This window comes from Neopelma chrysocephalum, unplaced genomic scaffold (assembly GCF_003984885.1).
Source record: "Neopelma chrysocephalum unplaced genomic scaffold, ASM398488v2 Primary Assembly neopelma1_23, whole genome shotgun sequence".
Taxonomy (NCBI): Eukaryota; Metazoa; Chordata; class Aves; order Passeriformes; family Pipridae; genus Neopelma; species Neopelma chrysocephalum.
In genome coordinates, this window is record NW_020897691.1 from 20,021,429 (window position 1) to 20,042,717 (window position 21,289).

General features: G+C 40.6%; 1 protein-coding gene across 5 annotated transcripts in view; it reads right to left on the reverse strand.

Moving 5' to 3' along the window:
- Nucleotides 1-21,289, reverse strand: part of PHACTR2 (phosphatase and actin regulator 2) — a 135,023-nt gene that overhangs the window by 9,256 nt on the left and 104,478 nt on the right. For 3 of the 5 annotated variants that reach the window (XM_027689373.1, XM_027689392.1, XM_027689382.1), the window contains exons 5-11: nt 19,712-19,948; nt 15,239-15,788; nt 13,802-14,001; nt 11,805-11,961; nt 9,626-9,681; nt 3,348-3,409; nt 2,242-2,379 (exon numbers count right to left, since the gene is read on the reverse strand). In XM_027689373.1, the coding sequence (XP_027545174.1) occupies nt 2,242-2,379; nt 3,348-3,409; nt 9,626-9,681; nt 11,805-11,961; nt 13,802-14,001; nt 15,239-15,788; nt 19,712-19,948 (1,400 nt within the window). Of the gene's footprint in view, nt 1-2,241; nt 2,380-3,347; nt 3,410-9,625; nt 9,682-11,804; nt 11,962-13,801; nt 14,002-15,238; nt 15,789-19,711; nt 19,949-21,289 lie in introns of those variants that run through there. The other 2 variants (XM_027689402.1, XM_027689410.1) reach the window with 2 other exon arrangements.

The following is a 21,289-nucleotide window of genomic DNA, read 5'->3' on the forward strand; positions in this document are numbered from 1 at the left end:
AATATGAATTTTAAGGAAAGTAATGAATATTAAGGGAACCTGGCCCTACTTTTGCAGTTTCCTTACAGTTCCCATTTCAAGTCTCCCTTACTATAATCCACAGCTCTCACACGTTTCTGATCATCAACATGAATTACTTTTTTCTATTACAGCTGTTTGAAGCAGCCTTACATCACAAAGAAACCCAAAGCATCAAGCACCAACAATAAACAGAGAAACACCAAATCCACTTCAATGGGTGAACCAAGTCCCCACTGAAATACGAAATACGGCATTTCCTACAGACAAAAATGGGCAAGGGATTGGGTTACTTCGCAATCACTTGATGAATATGAAGCCAGGAGGGGGTTGTATCTCCAGGCACAGCCCCTGAGGAGCTGGTGAGTCACTGCACACAGCAGGGGCCTTGTCTCTATCTCCCCACTGGAGACAGGTCTTCAGGAATGCAAGATGAACAGCAATTTTTTTTAAGTGGAATTAGTCAATTGATTATGTAAAGTGACATGAAATATTTGGACATTTCAGGCTTGTGTTTTCAGTTGGCAGATACTGAGGAACAGCAAAAATTCAGTGCATTAGTAAATGCTTTGTTGCTTATGTTAAGAGACTGATAAGCAATTTACTTCATTAAGTAATAAATGTAATTTCTGAAATATTCTAATATACTACAAGGGGTTTTATTTCTATGCCACACGCCTTCCTACCTTCACTGTGAAAGGAAATGGCAGTTTATTCTTACTCTTTTCTTTCACTATTTTAAATAAAGACAGTATCATTTCATTAAGCCCTAAAGAAATGTCATCTGGTGTGTATCTTTTCAATGCAGAACAGGCAAGCAGCATGATAGAATTACAGCATCACCAGACTGCAGTCTCATAAATAAGAAACTTCATTTTAAGCAGGGGATGGTTCTGTTTAGCCACAACAGCATGCTTACATGAAACCGCTGTTATAGCTAGGAAAGGGGCAGCAATTTCTGAGCACCAAATCAGCAGCAAAGACACCAGAGCTCCAGCTCCTTAAAATAGTTACAGTACAATTTTCTGCTCCCACTGGAATTAGAAGAATGACTTCCTTGGGAAAAAAAAAGGGTGAAGGAGTTTCCAGGCAACCCTGGGTATGCCTTTCTGCTAAGCCGAACAAACATGGAGCTCACAGAACCAGCCTTGGGCACCTGTTCACTACAAAGTGAATTGAAATTAAAAACTGCTGTACTGAAGTAGGTAAAAAACTCCATTGTTTTTAATAGTTCAGTGTACCCTAGCTGGACTCAGGTCAAAGTGGAGGAGCTGGGTGCTCTAATCTCCCACACACTATGTGAGGACTAGACAGTGCTCAGCACCTCCCAGAAACAACACATACAAACACTTCTGGCTACATTTTTAATGTCTCCACCTTGACTTGATATGAGATTCTTATTTGATTGTCAGATGAGCTGGTAGTTTTTTAATATTAATATTAAAAAATTCAAGCTGAAATAAAATCAGTGCTTCACCATGTTGAGCTAAAAGACAGTGAGTGCTTGCACATATCACTTTTCATGTCAAGCACATCTCATTGGACTTCCATAAAAGTAGGTTCAGACCCATTGCTAAAAGGGCCAGTACTTTTTCCTACCTAAATCCTACAGCTTTGCTTTTTAAGTTCCTTTCCTATTAAGTGGTATAGGATGGAAATGGAAGAGTATTTTATGGTAATCTTTGATCTCTTTTTCAAATGAGAGTCACAGAATCTTTTGTCTCATCCTTTGTAGTTAGGTAGAGGAACTATAAGCTGTACATTTTAGGGGCGAATTTCCCATGAAGTTGCACTGCATGCACGTGGTCAGCTCCTGCACTGGTGGTTGTGGCCAAGATCCCTGAGGAGGATAAGGCAGCTTCTACCTTTTTTCACTCAAATGAGTTGCAAAAGTAACTCTCAGTGGCAGAATTTGCCTGAATTCCACAGGTCAGGGCCACCTTTGCTAAGCATTTATCTGGCTTAGCAAGGATTTAAAAATTAGAAAAATTAGGAAAAAAGATTAGAAATTCTGGGCTGAACTGTCATAACAGAGGTGGCAAATATGCTCTTAGTGGGCACCTGAGTGGGTTTTCTTAACTGCAAGCAATAGTACCATGACAATCTCGCTGTCTCCAGCAGATGTCATTTGTGATGCTGGCATCAAGAGAATGTAAACCAGAGGAAAGTTCCACAAAAGTAACAGATGCAAGCATTTTCTTATAATCTACATTTGTCCCTTGCCTTGTCTGCAGGAGTCAACCTGGCCCAAGGCTTGTCAGCACGACGGTCATAATCCGGAGAATCCGTGACTTCCACATACTCGTTAAATCGAAGGATTCTTCTTGCTTGAAGTTCAGCCACTGTAGGCCTCAGACTGAGCTGTAAGCAGGAGGCAGAAAATAGTACACTTAATAAGATGAAATAAAGTAAAATAAAAGCTGAGGGTATGATGTAATCTCAAGAGAACTTTAATAGTATTTCTAAATAGGGTCACTTTCAGGTGTCTATAAAAAGGCACCATCCCGAGAGTGCTGCACAGGAATGGGGAGGCAGCACAACCTAATTTTTTCAATTTTAAAAATAGTCTTCGTCAGGTAGGTCACAGGGAATCATGACAGTTATCCCTGGAATATTAATTGTGACTTTGCAACTGTCACAGCATTTACTCCACTAGGCCATTTGCATCAATGATTATACAGTCTGCTGTGTTAAACTGTAATACTGAAATAAGCAAGATTTGGAAGTACCTGCCTAACTAAAAAAATTGGCGTTGACCATCTGGGGGTCATTATGATGCCAAATCGTTTCACTCACCTCAAACAATATTCACTTTAATTAACTAAGGACGATCATATTAAGAAAACTGTATTTTTTCAGAGAAGAGCAGACTAGAGATACTTATGAAAACTCCCCACATCCTCTCCCAGAACAGCAGACCCATAACTGCTCCATTTCCAGGGACAATGAGCATGATCCCACCTGCAGAAGCTAGGACCACCAATGTGGTTAGAAGAGCCCTCAAACATATGTGGCTGCCCTCAAACATATGTGACAGCTCATGGAGGAAACGTGTCACTTATCTCTCCTGCTCACACAGACAAATATTAAGCATGGCCAGACTCTGTATGCTTTTCCAGGTGTGGAAAACTGGACAGGATGGAGTTTCCCCCAAGATGGATTTGGCTTGTACTGCTTTTTAAGCAGATTTCTAATCTGGGGACATGACTGATGGACATTTGCAGTAATGTCTACACACTGATTTTTAGACTCTTATAAAACATAATTCTATGTACACAAATCATGGCTAAGATGTACACAAATACACAATACAAAAATCACATCATCACCTTTCTACTGAGTCTACGTTTTATTTCTCTTTTGGCTTCCTGTTCCTCTTCTTCATTCTTCTCTGTTTTCAGAAGAGATAAAAAGGAGTGAATATTTAAGTATTATAACTGCACATAATGTATATCTGTTGGTTGAAAGCTTCAGAACTTCAAGTCCTGGCTCACGTTTCCTCGTATTTCTGGATGGTGCTGCACGTGTTATCTGCTTTTTGGCGTTTGTTTGCTCTCATTCTTTTCCCTATCTGCATTTCCCCTGATTCTGTAGACATCTCAAGTCAACTGTGGGTCACAAGCACAGCAAAAAGGAGGTGCCTGTCATTTCCTTTCTGTGCATCAGCAAGCAAGTACCCTGAAAGAGCTGCCTAATGTTTCGGTTACTTATTCTAACAAAAAACTCGATGTTGCTTTTACTTCCAACATGCCATCTCTTGACTTTAGAGTGACAGTCTAGTTATTCATAAGTGTCAAGAAAAAAGTTTGCTCTGAGTATTTGAATCAGACAAGCGTCTTCTACTGCTACAGGACACAATGAATCAATGAGATTTGTTTCACTGTCATTTGTCAGTGCAAATTGGTTTTATTACTTAAATATTTTTTTCTGGTTTTATAATGGGGGCATAAGATTCAGCACTCAAGCCCTCTTTGTTAAGGGCCACTGGCTATACCAGATGAATGAGTACAGCACAAATATACACGTGCATTTTTGGAATGTATTTGGGCATGTGACTAAAATGTGGTTTTAACAAATTTCTGTGCTAACCAAACTTGATTTCTTGAGTGTCAGTGAAAAGCACACTTACATATGGGCTCAGCATGTTTCTAGATTGATGTACAGTTTGCAGAATATTATTTGCCTTTTCAGTCCACCTCTGATGGTTATATTCTAAAATATCCCATCTAGAGATATCCATAAAATTTTGATCCTGTTTTATTTACAGTTTAGGATTACTGACACCACATTATAGTTCAAGGGTAACTATAAATTTAAAGGAATTAATTTGCTTTGGATACAGCCAACCTGTATAGATGAAAAGGCAGTTTTAAATCCTAGTATAGTCATATTTGCTCTGTTTCCTATGTCCAGCTTGCTATGTTAGTATAGGTAACCTGGCTACAGAAGAGTTTGTGTATCATGACTTACACACTGGAGGCAATGCTACGACAGGATACCTTGTGGTACTTGCAGATTTCCTTTGCTAACTCAAAGGCTTTCATAGAAGAAGAATATAAGGGAAAGGAGAAGAGGACAAATTATTGAAATGAAAAAGAAGAAAGATACAGTAGGAAAAAGGCAATGCCAGCCCAAGATCAGCTCTGTGAGAAGCGTCCAACACCAACCCCAGGTTTCCAAGAGCAAGATGCAATCTCACAGTCTTGCTGCCAGGATTAGGTTGGATCTCATATTGGTGGTGATTTTACTGAGACACTGAAACGTGGATATAATTTATGGTTTATTAATAGCTTTTCTCTTAAATATAAAAGAAATTGATGGCCTGTTTCCATAGAGGAACTGTAAATGGGCTAAAACTGAAGAATGAAGAGTTATAGATTAATCTACATTTTAATTTTTTAATTAATATATCTAACAATAAACAAATTGGGTGTATTTAAGGACTTTGGACTCTAAATGAGAACTCTTTTCATAAAATCCTCACCTAAAAAAATTGAAAGCTCTCTAGCTGTTTTAGGACAGATAAATCATCTGCAGGCTTTTGTTTAAACATCCTGTCTTTGCAATCAGTAGACACTGTAGCTGAGGTAATTAAACACAAACTATTAATTTGGGGTTCCATTCACCTGGGAGTCATCTGACATAAAAAATTTTGTCCCTTCATGAATGGTCTACCTCGGAAACTCTCCAGTAGCAGATATAGCAGAAAAAAAGGCAGCTGTACTGTACTGTCCTTTCCTTAATTTAATTCATAAAATAAATTGTGCATTATTCATATCTTGGCATGTCTTTGCTATCTAAACAGTGTCTCCTAAGAAGCAGCAACAAGATGCTTCATGTAAGAAATAGGGGCTCAGACTGCTTAATGCATACCTTAAGGAACTACCAACAGCATGGTCACCTGAAATACTGTTTTTCTATATTTTGAGGGAAGATACAATACCGTAAAAGAGTTAATCTGGACATTTAGGAAGGTTGAAGGTTAGCTGCCTATCCCAAGCTGTAAAGCTTCCTCCCTGTGGGTACCAGGTGACTGCACAAAGGGACAAGTGAACAAGGGAAAACACCCAAAAATAGGCAACACACAAGGCCATCATTATAGCTGCTGGGCAGAGGTCCAGGTAGGTCCTGGAACAGGTTGTCTAGGAGAGCTGGCAGCCCATCTTTTGGAGGACAACACCAGCAGGAGGCATCAGGACCTTCCTTCACTCCTGATGCAAAGCAGGAGGGATCAAACCCATGGGGAACAGATAGTCTTCTGTGTGAGAGGTCAGGGGACAGGATGTGTTTTATACATTCAAGTTGGTTTACTTCTAGGAATAAAACTCAAGAGCTAAAGGAAATGAACTGAAATCTGGTGGTTGCTGCTAATCTACAGAATCTGTTGTTTGGCAAACAGGCCTCTCTCTCTGGCACTGACTCATGCCTAAAGCACCAATTTCCTACCTCCGGCCGGCTGGGCAGAGCATTGCTTTAAGCCTGGTGCTACAGAAACACTGCCTGGATACAAATTCCTACAAACAGTAAAACCTAGAGTGTATTTTTGGTCTTTTAAGGTAAAAGTTTTGAAAGTTGCTGTAATGAGTTAAGAAGATATGTGGTGCTAAAAATAATGGGTCTGGTGCTCCTGGTTCCTTCAGGTATTGTGGAAAATTCCAGCCAGAGGGCCAAGATCTGGCTGCAGGTGACTCACTTGCCCAAACAGAAACACATTAATGCACAGAAACACACTTCTGCTTTCCACCTTAAAAGCAGATCTAATCTGTGTAGCGTGGAGAAAGAAAATATAAACACAGCATTCCCAGCTGCAAGTCCCCTCCTCAGATGTCCCGCTGCTGCCTTATTGGCAAAGGACCAGCCTAGCAAGCACCCTTTGCTTCCAGAAGTCTCTGGTTAGATTCCCTCCTTTCCTGCCTGCACCTCCTAAGAGGTCAAACTGGGTTCTGAATTCTAACTGAAACAATTTTGTTTATCATCATTTATTGTGGCCATCAAGTTAAACAATCCACTCTCCAGTCAAACCAGCACCCTCCTTGGCATCTATACCTTATTGCTCCTGCCATATTAAATTTGGTCACCTTCTGTTCTTTGGGACATTTGTTTTGCAGCAGAAGGGGAAAAAAGAAAAGAGAATTTTTCCTGACCGAGGACTGCTCTGTTCTTGACCAGAAAGTACTCCTGGAGTATAAAACTGAACTTTCCATTGTGTCCCTATGGGATTAGCTATGTTTAGACTTCTCTGTGGGCTTGTTAGGGAAAGAGAAAGAAAAGACAAACAAAGCACTTGCTCCTTGCAGTGCTCTGAAACACACAAAGTGGTTTGTCTTTCCTGATTTTACATTAATATTCCTTAACTAGCACTGAGAGCTAAAGCCAGTTTTCTGTAAAGCCAAACCCTGTCTTCTACAAAGCCATTACTGGCAGGCATGCAGGTGCACTGTACATGAAGTTCACTGTTCTTTACCAATATAGGAAAAAAAATACAGTTATCTTAATCTGAAATTCTTGGAACACTAGAAAGTTTCTTTGCCATACTGCAATACTATAAATACTGTTGGTTCAAAGCCAGTACACAAGAAACCTGTCTTTATAAAAAACACAGGGCTTTATGTATTCCTTCAAGTGGACTCTTGAGTTATCATAACTTGGTTCTAGCATGGGAAGTCTCAGAAGTCTGGATGTTTTTATTCAAACAGTTTTTATAGAAATCTGCCTGCAATGCCTTGCGATCATACTTGGAAACAGGATTTTCAGTACTGGTTTATCTGGTAATATTATCAAAACAAAACTTCTTGCAAAACAGACTTCCTCACTAACTGGGTATACAAAAAAAAAAAAAAGAAAAAATATGTGGGTTTTTTTTAATCTCTTAGAGGATATGGGCTGAACTTAATCCTGAAGTAAACATTTGGACCTTTACCACTTAATGTAACCTCAAAGTCTTTGATAAATATTACTCGAAACAATACTTCCCCTTAGCTGCAATTTATGTACATGCAATAATACAACCCCTTCTCCCCATACATTGCTTAAAAGTAGGAAGAAGGAAACTTTATGAAAGAAATCCCAACTTACTCACAAAAGCTGACTACACCAACAAAGGCATTTAAGACATGTAAACATTTTCAAATGATCCACAGGAAGGGAATGCAATAATTTTAACTTAAAATATGAGTGCCTTAGGGCTGAGAGAGAACTTGCACCCTGAAAGGGCTCTGAGTCAGACTGTCACCACAAATCCTGGTTTGCTTTGGTTCACTTTGCTTTTTACAGATCATCTTCAACTTGAAATATTTTGTATCTCAGAGATGAGCAAAAAGCAGTTTTGGATTCTCCATGTGTTCGCCAAGGACTCTGTGACTTTCTGTGATTTACCATTCTGCTCCCCAGCCTGTATTTTTTGCTCTCCCTTGCCTATTGAAGACAGCCCCTCGGCAGCAGCAGGGGAGGACAGCGGGAGGCACTGAGTGTAACGCTTACTACACTGCCAAAAGCTTAAAGTAAACAAGCCGAAACAGGAGAAGAAATCTATTAACTGCTTTCAAGTCTTGAGCTACTTATTGCAAAATCATTGAATAGAAAAAACATTGGCAAAAGTGATATTAAATACATTGTAGGTTCGCTACTAGGTTAGCTATCTCAAGATAAATGAGACCGAAAGGGCAATAAGTGAGCGCAGCTAGTGCTCCCAGCTCAGCGGCCATATCTTGGCCCACCAACGATGTTTTAGAATTACCTTTCTCACACAGTCCAGCATGAGCAATCTGTGATATAAAAAAAAATTCATATTTCAAATTTTATCTTTATTTATCTATGTAATCTATAGGTTCAGAAATTATAGTTTTAGGAAGTCTATTCACATTATGTGCTGGATAAGAGTCCCATGACCCCTTTTTTGTGCACACATGAACTGTAGCTTCTCTCTTCAATAAGACATGGAGCTATTTGGCATCTGAGAGCTTGTACAACAGCAGTAAGATTTTATTAGCACGGATGGTTGCCTGAAAGCCAATAACTGCTGACTCCCCTGATTTGCTGGCTTGATAAAGTGACAGAGTCATCAGTCCATGGATGTTGTCAGGCAAACAGCCCATTTTCTTTCCCTACATTACCATGCTGCACATCAGGATTGCACAACTCTTCTGAACGATTGTTGGAAACAACAGCATTATTCCTTCTCTTTCATGAGGTGTGAAAAGTTCTCATGTCTTAAGAATAGATGAATTTTTTGGGTTTTTTGGTATGTGTGAAAGACTTGCATGTGCGTTTTCTTAATTTATTTCTTCTACTTAACCATCAAATACTAGCTACTCCTGCAAAATAAATACAGGGCTAGATGGAGTTGGGCATGGCAACTGCTACACTATGTGTTTAGGTAACACCCATATTATGGAAAGATTCATAAAGGAAGACAAGAACTTCCTGTTCTGAAGAGTTTGCCAGCCTAAGAACAAAACCAACATAAGTAAATGGGAGAATAGGTATAGAGAATAAACACCTAATGTACTTCATTCCTCTGCCCTTGACTATTTGAATTAAAGACTTTTTTTCCAGCAGGGATATTGAGGAAGGATTTAATAAATGGAAAGATATTTGGTGAGAATGTCTCATGAAGGTTTCAGTACAGAAGACATTTATGTCAGAAGTGAATATGAAGGTGAGCGTGCTGAAGTACTCGGCATATACCTATTGTCTTTCCCCTGAACACTTTGCCTTACCTCTTTTTACTCCTCCTTCCAACCTCTGCCCTTACATCCCACCTTTGCCTCCTACTGATATTCCCTCCTCCTCCTCATAAAAATTAGGTGGAAAGTCAACCAGCCTAGAACTACTTCTAAGGGGTATCTAAATCATTCCTGGTCTTTTGGGACCACCTTCAAGAAGTGGGATTGTGACAAGCAAAATCTGGCATACTGATATATGCTCTTTTCATGGCCACAGTTACAGGTTAGTATATAAATCTAGTGTTGACACATTATTTTCTAGAACATAATTTCTATCCGGTTATGGACCTAATACTGTAGCAACAATTACGGGCTTCCATATGAATCCAACATATGCTCATTTCCTAAGTAAATACTAGCTGAAGCCTGAATAAAATACTTACGCTTCAGGATATTTCTTTGCTCTAGCTCTTCAGTTGTAGGCCTCTGGCTAAGTCTCCTGTGAGAACAAAGTAAATGACTGATTTAAAACCAGATTCAAATAATAAATTCCAATTTGTAATACAGAATACATTTTGTAATGTTAAAAGGTATTTCTCATATGGCTGTGCTGTTCTTTGCCAGCACAGGTAATTTCCAGACAGTTACAATAACTGCACATGTAACCATAGTGGCGAGTGGCTGTTTGTTTTAAAAGATGTACTGCTGCCACTTGAACACATAAATAACTGATAATTGAATAATATTACAGAAATTGCGCCACAAATTAAAATTCCTCACAGGTGTAATTTTATGAAAGAATTAATAAATCTTCTTTTGTTCTCAAGCACCATCATTATGAGTAGTGCAATTGTAAGACTATGATCAGATATTTTGAATGCAAATTTTATTACTTTTTTAAAAGAAGAAACAACAACAAAACCCATAAGCTGTTCATTTGTCACTGAATTGTATGTACAGTACAATTGGGAGCTTTAACCGAAACTTAATTTTATTTAGTTACCTATATATAACAACTGTCCTTACAAAAAAAACCAAATTGAGGTTTTAATTTTTTGGTTTGTATAGTAAAGAACATGGTTGATGTTGTCTCTATGTTTACTAAACAAGTCCACTTGCTCACTTGAGAAAAGGAGCATGAAAAATTCCAGCAGTAAAACTTATTTTGCAGATTTGTCAAAGATAGGTGCTTCTCTGTCCAGCAACACTCACACAGTTCACTACGAACTGTCTTCAGCCTCGTGAAACTCATCCAATTCAAATCATGCCTGGACTTCCAGATGTGTCCCAAAGGAATGGCAGACCCTGACCCTGGCTGAGCTGTGGAAAGAGATTTCCCACCAGACCCTGATGCTGCCAAGTGTTGATCACCACGCTGGGAATTTTTAAGGAACTTGTTGTCAAACTTCGTTGTGATTTTCGGTACGAGCACAGCCCTGACACACACAGACATTGTCCCTGCCACCAAAGCAGAGTTGTATGGGGAGCATGTCAGCTCTCCAGCAGAACCCACAATGTCCCTGTGCAAGGAGATCAGGGCAGGAACCAAAGCAGCTTCTGCAGTTCTAGCCCCCGAGGGAGCACTGACAAGAAAGATGTGATCATCAGAGCTGGGATTTGGTTAGGAAAGTGGTGATAACAACCACACCACTTTATTAGCAAAAGAAAAGTGACCCTCGGGCTCTACACAATAGATATATCGCTCTTACTGTTAAGTAATTAAATAGGTGCCTTATCCAGCCTCCCAGTTCACACACAAACTCAGCTTCTATATGTTGATGCAAAGCTGCTTTACTCTGTACTGGAGCAGTACCAACTGGACTATCCTATATCTGTAAGTGTCCAACCAACAGAAGACATCCTCCAGATCTGTCTGGACAACATTCCTGAGCCCAAGAGAAACAAGGACAGATCTGGCAAAATACAGACATGCTGTAGTCTATTCTCAGAGACCACAAAAGCCAAAATTAACATGAGGATTTTTAAAAAAAAAGTTTGTAAAAAGGAAGTGAAATATTTTCATGCAATGTTCTCAGGTCCAGAAAGAGAAAGTAACATGTATCCCATTGCAGTTTAACAGCATGAGAAAGGCATGCCTCAGAGGTGGGCACAGTAAAAAAACAGACACTGACCTGCAAAGTCAGCCTCCTTCCACTTCTTTTGCTGGAACCAACACACGAATAATGAAGGAATTAGAGAGCAGGAGGAGGATGGGGAGAGTCAGAAGGGACAAACATGCACAGGCATGCTCTGTATGTCAGGAACTATGACTCTGTCTGAGATGGGTGTACATACAACTGAAAGTTCCTGCCAACCAATTTGAGAAAAAACCTGAACCATAGCACTGATTATTGTGGACTCATTGTTACCTTCTTCTTCTTTCCTTTTTTTAACCCAACAACCCAAAAACCCAGAACCTCTCACATTTGTTCCTTGCAGGACAAAAAATATATTATTGACATTTTAAAGTTTTGTGAGAAATAAAGCTACTGCTTTCCAGACAGTTATACCACAAAGATCCTGCAGTGCATATTGGGCTGCATTTAAAACATAAACCCAGTGTTCTCAATTGTCTTCCTCCACCTCCACCCAGTCAAACCACATTTACCCTGAGACTGATACCTCACTAGCTTCGTTCCAATCTGATGTCTGATTTCCTGCCTTTCCTCTTCAGATGTACGCTGCAAGATGTTTTTGTCCTCTAATTCTTTCTTAGATGGTCTGTTGCCAAGTTTGATAGCAAGAGTATCCCTACGACGGATTTTACTTGCCAAAGAGTCTGAGGAAAGGAAGAGTAAGGTAGATTTAGTTCATTCATGCTTAGGTTACAGACACAAACTCTGAGTAAAAACTTTAATACCTCCCCAAAGCGACCTTGTTCCCACATGCAGAAGAGGGATTTTAATTAACATCAAAAGAAAAATTTTAGCTCAGTTCACAAAAATAAAAAGCTAAAAGGCTTGGAGGAAAAAGCTACCAGCCAAATTGATACAAACATCACTTATCATCTGTGAAGTGATAAAAATTACAAACCTACATTTAAGTGTCTTTGAAGTCTAATACGTTACAGATTGGCTTATTTATCTACTTAGTATATTTAGCAACCTGCTGCTCTTTTTCTTCAGCCTTAAATGGTTTAGTCTCATTCTATCATCATTTCCCTCATTCTTTTTTTCCAATCAATTACCACTTTCATCTTAAATTTATTTATAAATTAAAACAAAAAATACAGCTTAGAAAAGTGCTCTGAGTGCTTGTAAAGTAACCTAGGCAGGAACCCCAACATATCGAAGCAATCTGTTTATCCATAAAACTGACACAGTAGGGACAAGGGCCTTGCAGCTATGTCAGCATTAGCTCCAGCCAGTTGTGGAAGAAAGGGTATTTTTCACACCCTTTATAGTCTTTCCCTTGTGTCTTGACATTCTGACCAAGGTGGGCTACATATGTCCTAGGCTGGCAGATTTTCACCATGTAAGGCAGTTTGGTAAGACCACAGGCTCTCGGCTCACTTCTCATAAGACATCATGCTGCTGCCTGAATACATGAATTTTTGGTTTCTATCACACTGGATTGTATTCAAACCCAACACAGAACTGCAGAAGACTTCAGCCTCTTGAGCTACCTGGCACTTCACCTTCTGCCGCACCAATGGCCAAGATAAAAAACACACGTTCACTTTCGCTCACCCCACTTTGGTACACAGCACTTTGGTGTTCAGGACTTCTTCCCTGAGCACAGAGAAGCACCTCCTCCGGAACACCTGTGGGCAAAGCTCTCAAGCTATGGTTCAGTAGTGATTTTATACTGGCATATGGCCACCCTGCAAGAGAGGTAGGGCTGCCTTCCTCTCCATCCCAACAGCCTGCTGCTGCCACCTCTTTGCCCAAGCAAAGGAGCAGCCACTGGGTGAGCTGGATCAGGGAACCACCAGTTATATTGAAAATCAGCTCAACAACAGCCACTGCTGCAAAAATGAATTTGAGTGCTGGCCTAAGGGAAGAGCGAACAGCTGGGAGCAGGGATTAGGGAGAATGGGGGTAGGACAACCCCTTCAGCAGCTGCAGGGCTTCTGCCCAATTACGGCGATGATAGAGTCATGACCTCAGATGAAATTTCAAAGCTGTAAAACTTAGATGTAAACTACTGTGATCTGCCCTGTCTGCTAAGGTGGCTCCAATGCTTAAAACATCCTGATCAAAGAGGAACAAATGACTTTCAGACAGTGAAGCTGACAACTGATGGGCTTCCTCTGTCATCCACCACACATGTAACTCACACAAGGAATTCGTGACAGAGGTGAGCCAAATCAATGGCTTGTGATGCCCTAACACGGAGGCCCTGTTCCACCCTCATGTTCTTCTGAACCTGCTCCTCCCACCTCTACTCCCATCCGTGCACTGCTCTCATCCATGCACAGGCCCCAGCAGGTTCCTGATCACAATTGTCTGGGAGAAGCAGGACACTCATTTCTCAGTAGTGACAAATTACTAAATCCCCTAAAACCAGCCCCTGCAGTCATCTCTTTCTTTGCTTCACACTAGCGTGGGTCAGGCATGCTCACATAACACAATCTGCAAAAGGTAGCCTGCAGCTAAGAAGCTAAGCAGGATGCTTACTTTCAGCACTTGCATTTTCATCATCGTCGTCATCATCATCATCTGTGTACAGTATCGGCCCGTCTGAGTCTGAGTCACTGCCATGGCTCTCTCTGCTACTTTCACTCTCATGAGGGGCACCAGTGTCAGCGGCCTCCTCCACTGGTTCAGAGTGTGCCTGATGTGGAGCCTCCACTTCTTGGTCTCCTTTCATAGCCAAGCTGTTAATTTGTAAGCAGACACGGTGATACATTAATGCAAACAGTACAGAACACAAATGGGAGACAGATTGTATAAGCAAGTATGAAAAGTTCTGTTATTCAAACTAATACCTTTCTAAAAAATGTACATATGTAAAACATTTATAACGTATGCAGATGTGTGTATGTATCTATGTATGTATGTTAGGAAAAAGGATTCAAACAATCTGGAATCATGTGCTGCAAAGACTGTATAAAGACAAATTCTAATTGTTTTTTATTTCTTGTGGGATGGGACAAACAGTGCATGATAAAGAGAGAAAAACAGTTCATAAAATTGGGGGTAAGAGGAGCGAGTTGGAGAGCAGATGGGAGTGCAAAGCTTCCTTTTCTGGAAGCCTAACCCTATTTATTGTAAATACAGTTTCACTGCAGTGGAGTCCAAAATGTTCATGACCATCACTGACAACCATGGAAATTGGCAGCAGATTGCCCTTTGCCTTGGGAAAATCTTTGTGTAAAAGAAGGGTAGAGCAAGGGGAGATGCAGCACAGGAATGTAATGCTGACACAGATGTACCAGCAAGAATTTAAAGGAAGGTCTCTAGGCTACTGTCATCTAGACTAAACTCTCTTGGGTTTATATAAAAGATGCTGGTTCTTGAGGCAGGGAAAAGATAAATCATTAAGCCAGTTTCATTTTGCTGCCAGCTATTTTGCTTAAAAAGTGTAATTATGACCTTTTTCTTGACTAGTTTTTACAGAACCTGAGATTTATACAAGCTACTAGGCAGTGACAGACCAAACACCCAGTAATTGGAGCCTGAAACTCTTGTTTTCAAGTGTGCAAGGAAATTCAGCCATTGAATTTAGAGCTTTAGCACTGAGATATTTAATGACATCCACACAAAAAAAAGTAAACCCCCTTATAATTCAGCATAATTTCTTGTTTGTCTTTATGAGAGAGAAATAGAAGTGTCACCAGCTACTAGCTGAACTGCTGACAGCAGTGTCAGCCAAAGAATGATGTAAGAGGCAGGTTGTGAGCAATGACCTTCTGGGGAAACATGAGGTACTGCAGGTGAATGGCTCAAAGGCACTGGAAAGGAACAAATTGTGCTGGGATGCAACAGAAACTACTACCAGTCAGCAGAAGAAACAGAAGAGATCCCTGTGTGCCTACAGTGTCCCTTGCAAAGAATCGTGGCTTCCTTGGCTGTGGGTCTTACCACTCACTCAGGACAGCAATACTGTCTTACCTTTCTGTGTCTTCTCCACTAGCATCTGGACCTCTGCCTAGGGCCATACTGCTCAGACTCTCATCTGTGCCATGCTCAGTCTGGAGAAGAGGTTTAGTATCTGATCCAGGGCTGCATGGCCCTGCCACACAGCTGTCTGACACATCCTGGGCATCTGAGGAGACAGCAGGCTGACCAGCTGCAGCAGGGAAAGGAGGTGGAAATGGAGGTGGAGGAGGGGCAGCGGTGGGAGGAGGGGGGACAACAAACTTGCTAGATTGGTCTGTGTCCTCCGTTTCAAAAGTTACTATGGAAGGTTGCTCAGCCTTGGGTTTTTCTGTCTTCACTTCCAAACTGTTGGTTGTGGCACCTGAGGGGGAAGAAGCAGCCCCATCTGGTGCTGTTCGTGGGGTCGACTGTTTCCCGGGTTTTTTCTTGCCCCTGGGAGTCCCTGATGTGCCCAATTTGCTGGAAGTCTCCTTAGAGGCTTTGGGATGAGATGATGCGGACAAAGGAGATGGTGATGAAGAAGACTTGGAGTCTGGTGGTTTTTTTGCATGAGAGGAACCAGCTAAATAAGAAAAGAAAAAGGATTTTACAGTCTTGCAATTGCATGATTTTTGCATTGTATTTCCTGCATGGATTGACTTGTGCTGGTATTTATAAAATGAAAAAATTACACTTGATACTTCTACAGTCCTTCATCTAAATGCTTGAGATGAGTAAATGTTGCAGTTCCAATTTCACCTTTGCAGTGGGAAAAACTGAAATGATGAACAGCTGAAAGAATCAGTCTTACAAACCGGTGAGAATTTGTTTCGAGCAGTCTGCGTTGGCTCACTACAACTTCCCTGGACATCATCTAAAAAATCCACTACCTATTCCAAAACTGTGTAGTGTCCTATTTAAAAAAAAAATGCTCCCTGACAGAGGAAACTGCCTGACCTTTTCTAGTACATGAATTTTGGGTCTGAACAGTGGGAAAACCATATGATTTTCCATATGCTTTTCAATGGACATCTGAGGACTGTTACAGGTATCAATTAATTACCTTTCACAATGTTATTGCAACTGGTGTGCTCCTACTTAATGGCAAACAGCAGAGGGACAGCAAAATGATGTACTTTCAAGTCCAGCTGGATATATCCATAAAATAGAGGCAGAAATCACCAATCTCACTCTGCACAGATGACCTTCAGAAGGGAGGAGGCACTGAAGGCCTCCTGTAGGTACTGGAGGTCTTTGTCTTACCAGTGACCAGCTTGGGCAGTATTGAAAATGTTGTGAAACAAGGTTTTGACACTAGCTGTACAAGCTGGCCAGTGATGCTGCTGTTTAACCCTGTGATACTTACCAACCTGAAGCATATATGTATAATGCCCAAGTTCACAAGAGATTTCAGCTAGCCTGCTTGCTCATGTGCATTCTATCATCTGAGCTGGGAGCTTCAAACTTCTGAATTTCATTTAAAAAGCAATAAAAATGACAACCATCTTATGGTTCAGTCCTTTTCATCAAAATGCATCCAACTCAAACACTTCTGCAGTAGTAAAAATGCATTAACCTCCAGAGAACAAATGAAAGCATTATAAAGCTACACAGCAGCCTTGCAGCTAAGCTTACTGAGTAAAACAGAAAGCTGTAACAGAAATCTGCTGGAAGGCCTACTTTACTTACAAGCATTTAAATAAAAACAAAACCCTGGCAGATTAGGAGAGAATCAAAATACAGATACTGGCCATAGTAAGTTCATGATATAAAAATAGCTTTCACAGTGAGACTGTTCTCAATCTCCAAGATGGAAAGTAATTCAAAAGACACATTATACCATTCTCTTTTGTAGCGGAGTGTTATGGCTTATAAACACTTAGAGTGCTTTAAGGCTTCCAGTACATCTGGAAAAATCCATAAAAACTTCAGGCAAATCACTGTTCCTCTTCCTGCTGCAAGGTAGAGGGCAGCATCCCGAATCTACTGATACTGCACTTATCTTCCACATCAGGTACAAATTACTGACTTAACATACAAGCAAAACAAAGTGAAGCAGAGAAATTGTACAGGCAGTAGTTCATAATTGCAGTGGAGAGAGATGTTGGTTCCAACCTGCATATTATTTAGCAGAAACCTTACTGAGAAAGTGGATGGTTGCAAGAAAAGGCTCTGGTTCTGATCCAGCAAAGCACTTCAGTGCAGGCTGGAGGTCAACAGAACCATTTACATGCTTACACTTAAAAACTGCAGCATAATACAAATATACAGCCACACAATTGTTGCTGGGAAAATGTCAAAAGATGTTTCCATTGTAAAAATCCTTACATTATTCTCAGAACCTTTCTGGACCCGCAATTAGATACAGAAACTTGAAAGACTTCTCCCACTGAAAACCATCCTACGCTTCCACATGGGTCAAAAGTGCTATTGCTATTGTTGCTTTTGACTGGGCTGGCTGACAATTTTCTGTCATGCTTCTTTTTAAGTAGAAGATTTGAACTTTGATTAAATTAAAAATTTCATGGCTTTTATTTGCCTTTTGGCACATGTCCATGCCTGCATTTAAGTCCCATTCTCCCAATTCCACTATTTCAGTTTGGAAACCTACTGTGATGCCCTCAGAAGAGCCATGGCTCAGGTTGTTACTCATATTCCTCCTCTCCTTCACAGGACTGGATCACTGGCTGCATCATGTGGTCACTTTCACAGGGATCTGACAAATCTCTTCTACTAATACTGTTCCCAATCAGGTATACTTATTAAGTATTGCCCCATTTTGAAAAAAACACAATATATTTTTAATGTTGGAAGAAACTATCAGTAGAATAAGGGATATGTGGACATATTTTACATCTGTATGGTCTCAAGGATTGCATGACATTTCAGCAGGGCTATTAAAAGACAAATCTGGAATCTGTATGTATTTTAATTTAAAAAGTCAGATACCTGACAGTTTGGTACCACCCATTTGTATAAACATTGCTTTATGCGATGGATTGTTTTATTTCTGAAAGGTCTGCTGCTCATTCACTTAGGAAGAGCTGAGTTTTCCAGCTGCATGTGAAATAAAAGCAGCAAGTTCTGGATTTTCAAAATGTTTATTCTTGTAGTCATCTGATGTAGAAGGGACAGTTAATACCAAGTTAATGGATATTTTATGGAAAAGTTATTATTGTAACTCTAGAAGTCTTGCAATGTTTTCAAACAGTCCTCTTCTGTACGCTTCAAATATAAAACATGCCAAAATGCACAAGCTATGAAACAGCATATTTGCAGAGAAAACTAGAGGGACTGAAGGACTTTCAAAGACGGACAGAGGATTGAAAACACAAGACTTGTATAAGTTTGCCAATGCATATATGGAGTCCATTCATCACAATACCACTTGTGTTCAAATTATATCTGGATGTTTTCATTTTGGTTATTGTCTACATTGGGGCCCCCTGGTGGTCTAGTGGTTAGGATGCGGCGCTCTCACCGCCGAGGCCCGGGTTCGATCCCCGGTTAGGGAATTCCCCCGGGCAGATGGAGCTCGTCAAGCCCTGTAAGGGCATCCATCTAAGAGAAGGTCACTCTAAACAAACCTACGTCCTGAGGACCTCACTGTCATTGTCCAAGCTCGCTTGGCCCCGGCAGATGAACCTTAGGATTAAAGGGTGGGCTCAGTTCAGCGCATGCTGTGTCTCACCTAAAAAATCCATTGCGCAGGCTTGAAAGGTAAAACACCTTTCCCAAATCTTTGTTCGCGAAGACTGGCCATACATTGTCTACATTGCAACCATTCAAACTCAAGATCAGTACCTTAAGAACACCTACCTATAATCTTTAGCATCACTGCCAACTTTTAGTTCAAAAGTGTGATGGTAAATACATGTGGGATGTGGCTGATGATTGACATTTTCCATTTCCAGTGTGTATTTAGAATCACAGCAAGCCATCAGCTAGCTCAGGGAGATCCGTTCATTTCTAATGGTTGTAATTCTTTTCTTTTTCCCTTTTTTTTTTGAGCTAAACCAACTGCTACTTAACAGTCTTTTAAGATGTCTTAATGGTTTTGTCCTTTACCTCTTTGTGATCTTGTAATATTGTCAAATTAACTGGAATAGTTGATATGTCCAGCAGAAAGTTATAGCAACACCAAAGTAGTTTTACTTTGGAGAAACTCATGTGACAAAGAAGTCACCTTTTATCCTACTTGCTCTTTAGCAGTTCTCTGGGTCATTTTGTTGCCAGCTTTCACACTTGAACTGAAAATTCAATATTGTCCCTGATATGCTTGGTGTTGTGCATACATTCATTAAACAGCACAGTGATCTGTCTGGGGTTGTCTGGGGTGTTTGTGGACAGCAGAACCAGAGCTCAGTGGGAAGCTAGCTAAAAACATCCATGGCATGCTCTTTAGTAACACTACTATGTACAAAGGCAGGAGTTATCATAAGACCAAGCCAAGCACCCCCATGCACATGCACCCACCATAACTGGCACTGCATGGGCAGTACTCACCAGCTTCTTGATTTGCCCTGTGACCTGTTGGCTTGGGCGGCAGGAGAGGAGGCTGCTTAGCAGGACCCTTTCCCTTTTTTTTAGCATGAGGTGCTTCATTACCCTTATGGCTGGTGGTGCTGGAAGCAGCAATGGCATTTTTTGCTGGCAGTAGAGCTTTTTTAGATTTAGGCTTAGGCTTGGGTAGTGGTGGAGCATGGGATGTCGGTATTTCTGGGCAGTGACCAGTAGTGCTCTCTATGGATAAGAAAGTGAACAGAAGCCAACTGACACAGACATACACCACATAAAGTCAACAGCAAGCCCCACAACAGTGACTACTTTTGCTGCTTGAGCTCTTGGGAATCAGGAGAGACTTAATCTTCTGCCTCTTAAGGAAGTATTACCTCAGAAAAAAAAAAAATACTGTCTGTCTCTGTTCAAGTCCTTCTCACAGAAGATATTTACCTGGAACTTCTTTCAGTTTCATTTATTCTAGACCTCCAAGGATCATCTTTACATTCATTATCCTAAACCAGACTGCTGGCTGCAAACTAAACATGGGAAATGCCATTTACTCCTCTAACAAATTTCCTTGGCTTCTTTCCAACCCTACCTGCCCCAAGATCAAAAGGCTATATAAAACTCAGATTCCTGTGAATCTGAATGTGAACAGGGCCATTCTGTCAGCCACGGGTTCAAATATGGCTATGCAGCTGAAATTGTCCCCTGAATCAACCCATTCTTCTAAGCTGCAGATTGCTTGCTGTTAGCAACTTATTTTGGGCAACTTCTTCAGGGTATTTCTATTCTTCAGAAACAGATGAAGCTAAATCAGATAGGATATCAATTGGCATGGGAATGCTCTCCTCTCCTGCAAGTTCTTTGGGTACTGTTACATGACTGCACTTTCAAGAATCAACAGTTCATTAGTCAACAGGAATTTGGACTTTATCTACATTGTGCTGTGCAATAGGAGTGGCTCTGTAGAGTGAAAGAGGTAGCACTCAGGACGCAATGTCCAAAATGTGCATTCCAGGAGACTTGACTTTGTACTGTCTTCAGGCTAGTTCTGTAGATTGCATGACTGGTGGTGGTGGGAGCAAAAATTCCTGAGTGCATCTTTTGGCTTAGTTTCATCCAAAAGAAACCTGGTTTATGTGCCCTGCAAACCAAAGAAGGCTAAGTGGGGATGACTAGGAAATTCACTTCAAAATGCATGCCTAATGCCAGCTGTAATGTTAATGTAGGTGAGCCATTTATAGTCAAACATAAAATTTTGCAACATAATCACCGCGGTTGTAAGACTAGGTGTCCCCACATGGGAATCTTTATCTATTCAATTACACCAATTCTGTGCCCATTCAGTCTCAAGATAGCCTTCCCAAACCTTTCTGAAAAGGTATGTTACAAAAGCAAGAGCATACCATCAGAATCATATGAGATTTATTTGTATGTTACTAAAACCTAAAACAGTTGGGGAAGAAAGGAGACAAAATAAATGGACATTCCCATCTCTCTTCCTTCCCATGTAAAAGATTCCCAAGAGATAAGCAGCACATTTTAATTTTAAGATTAGTAGATGAAAAACAAATAATG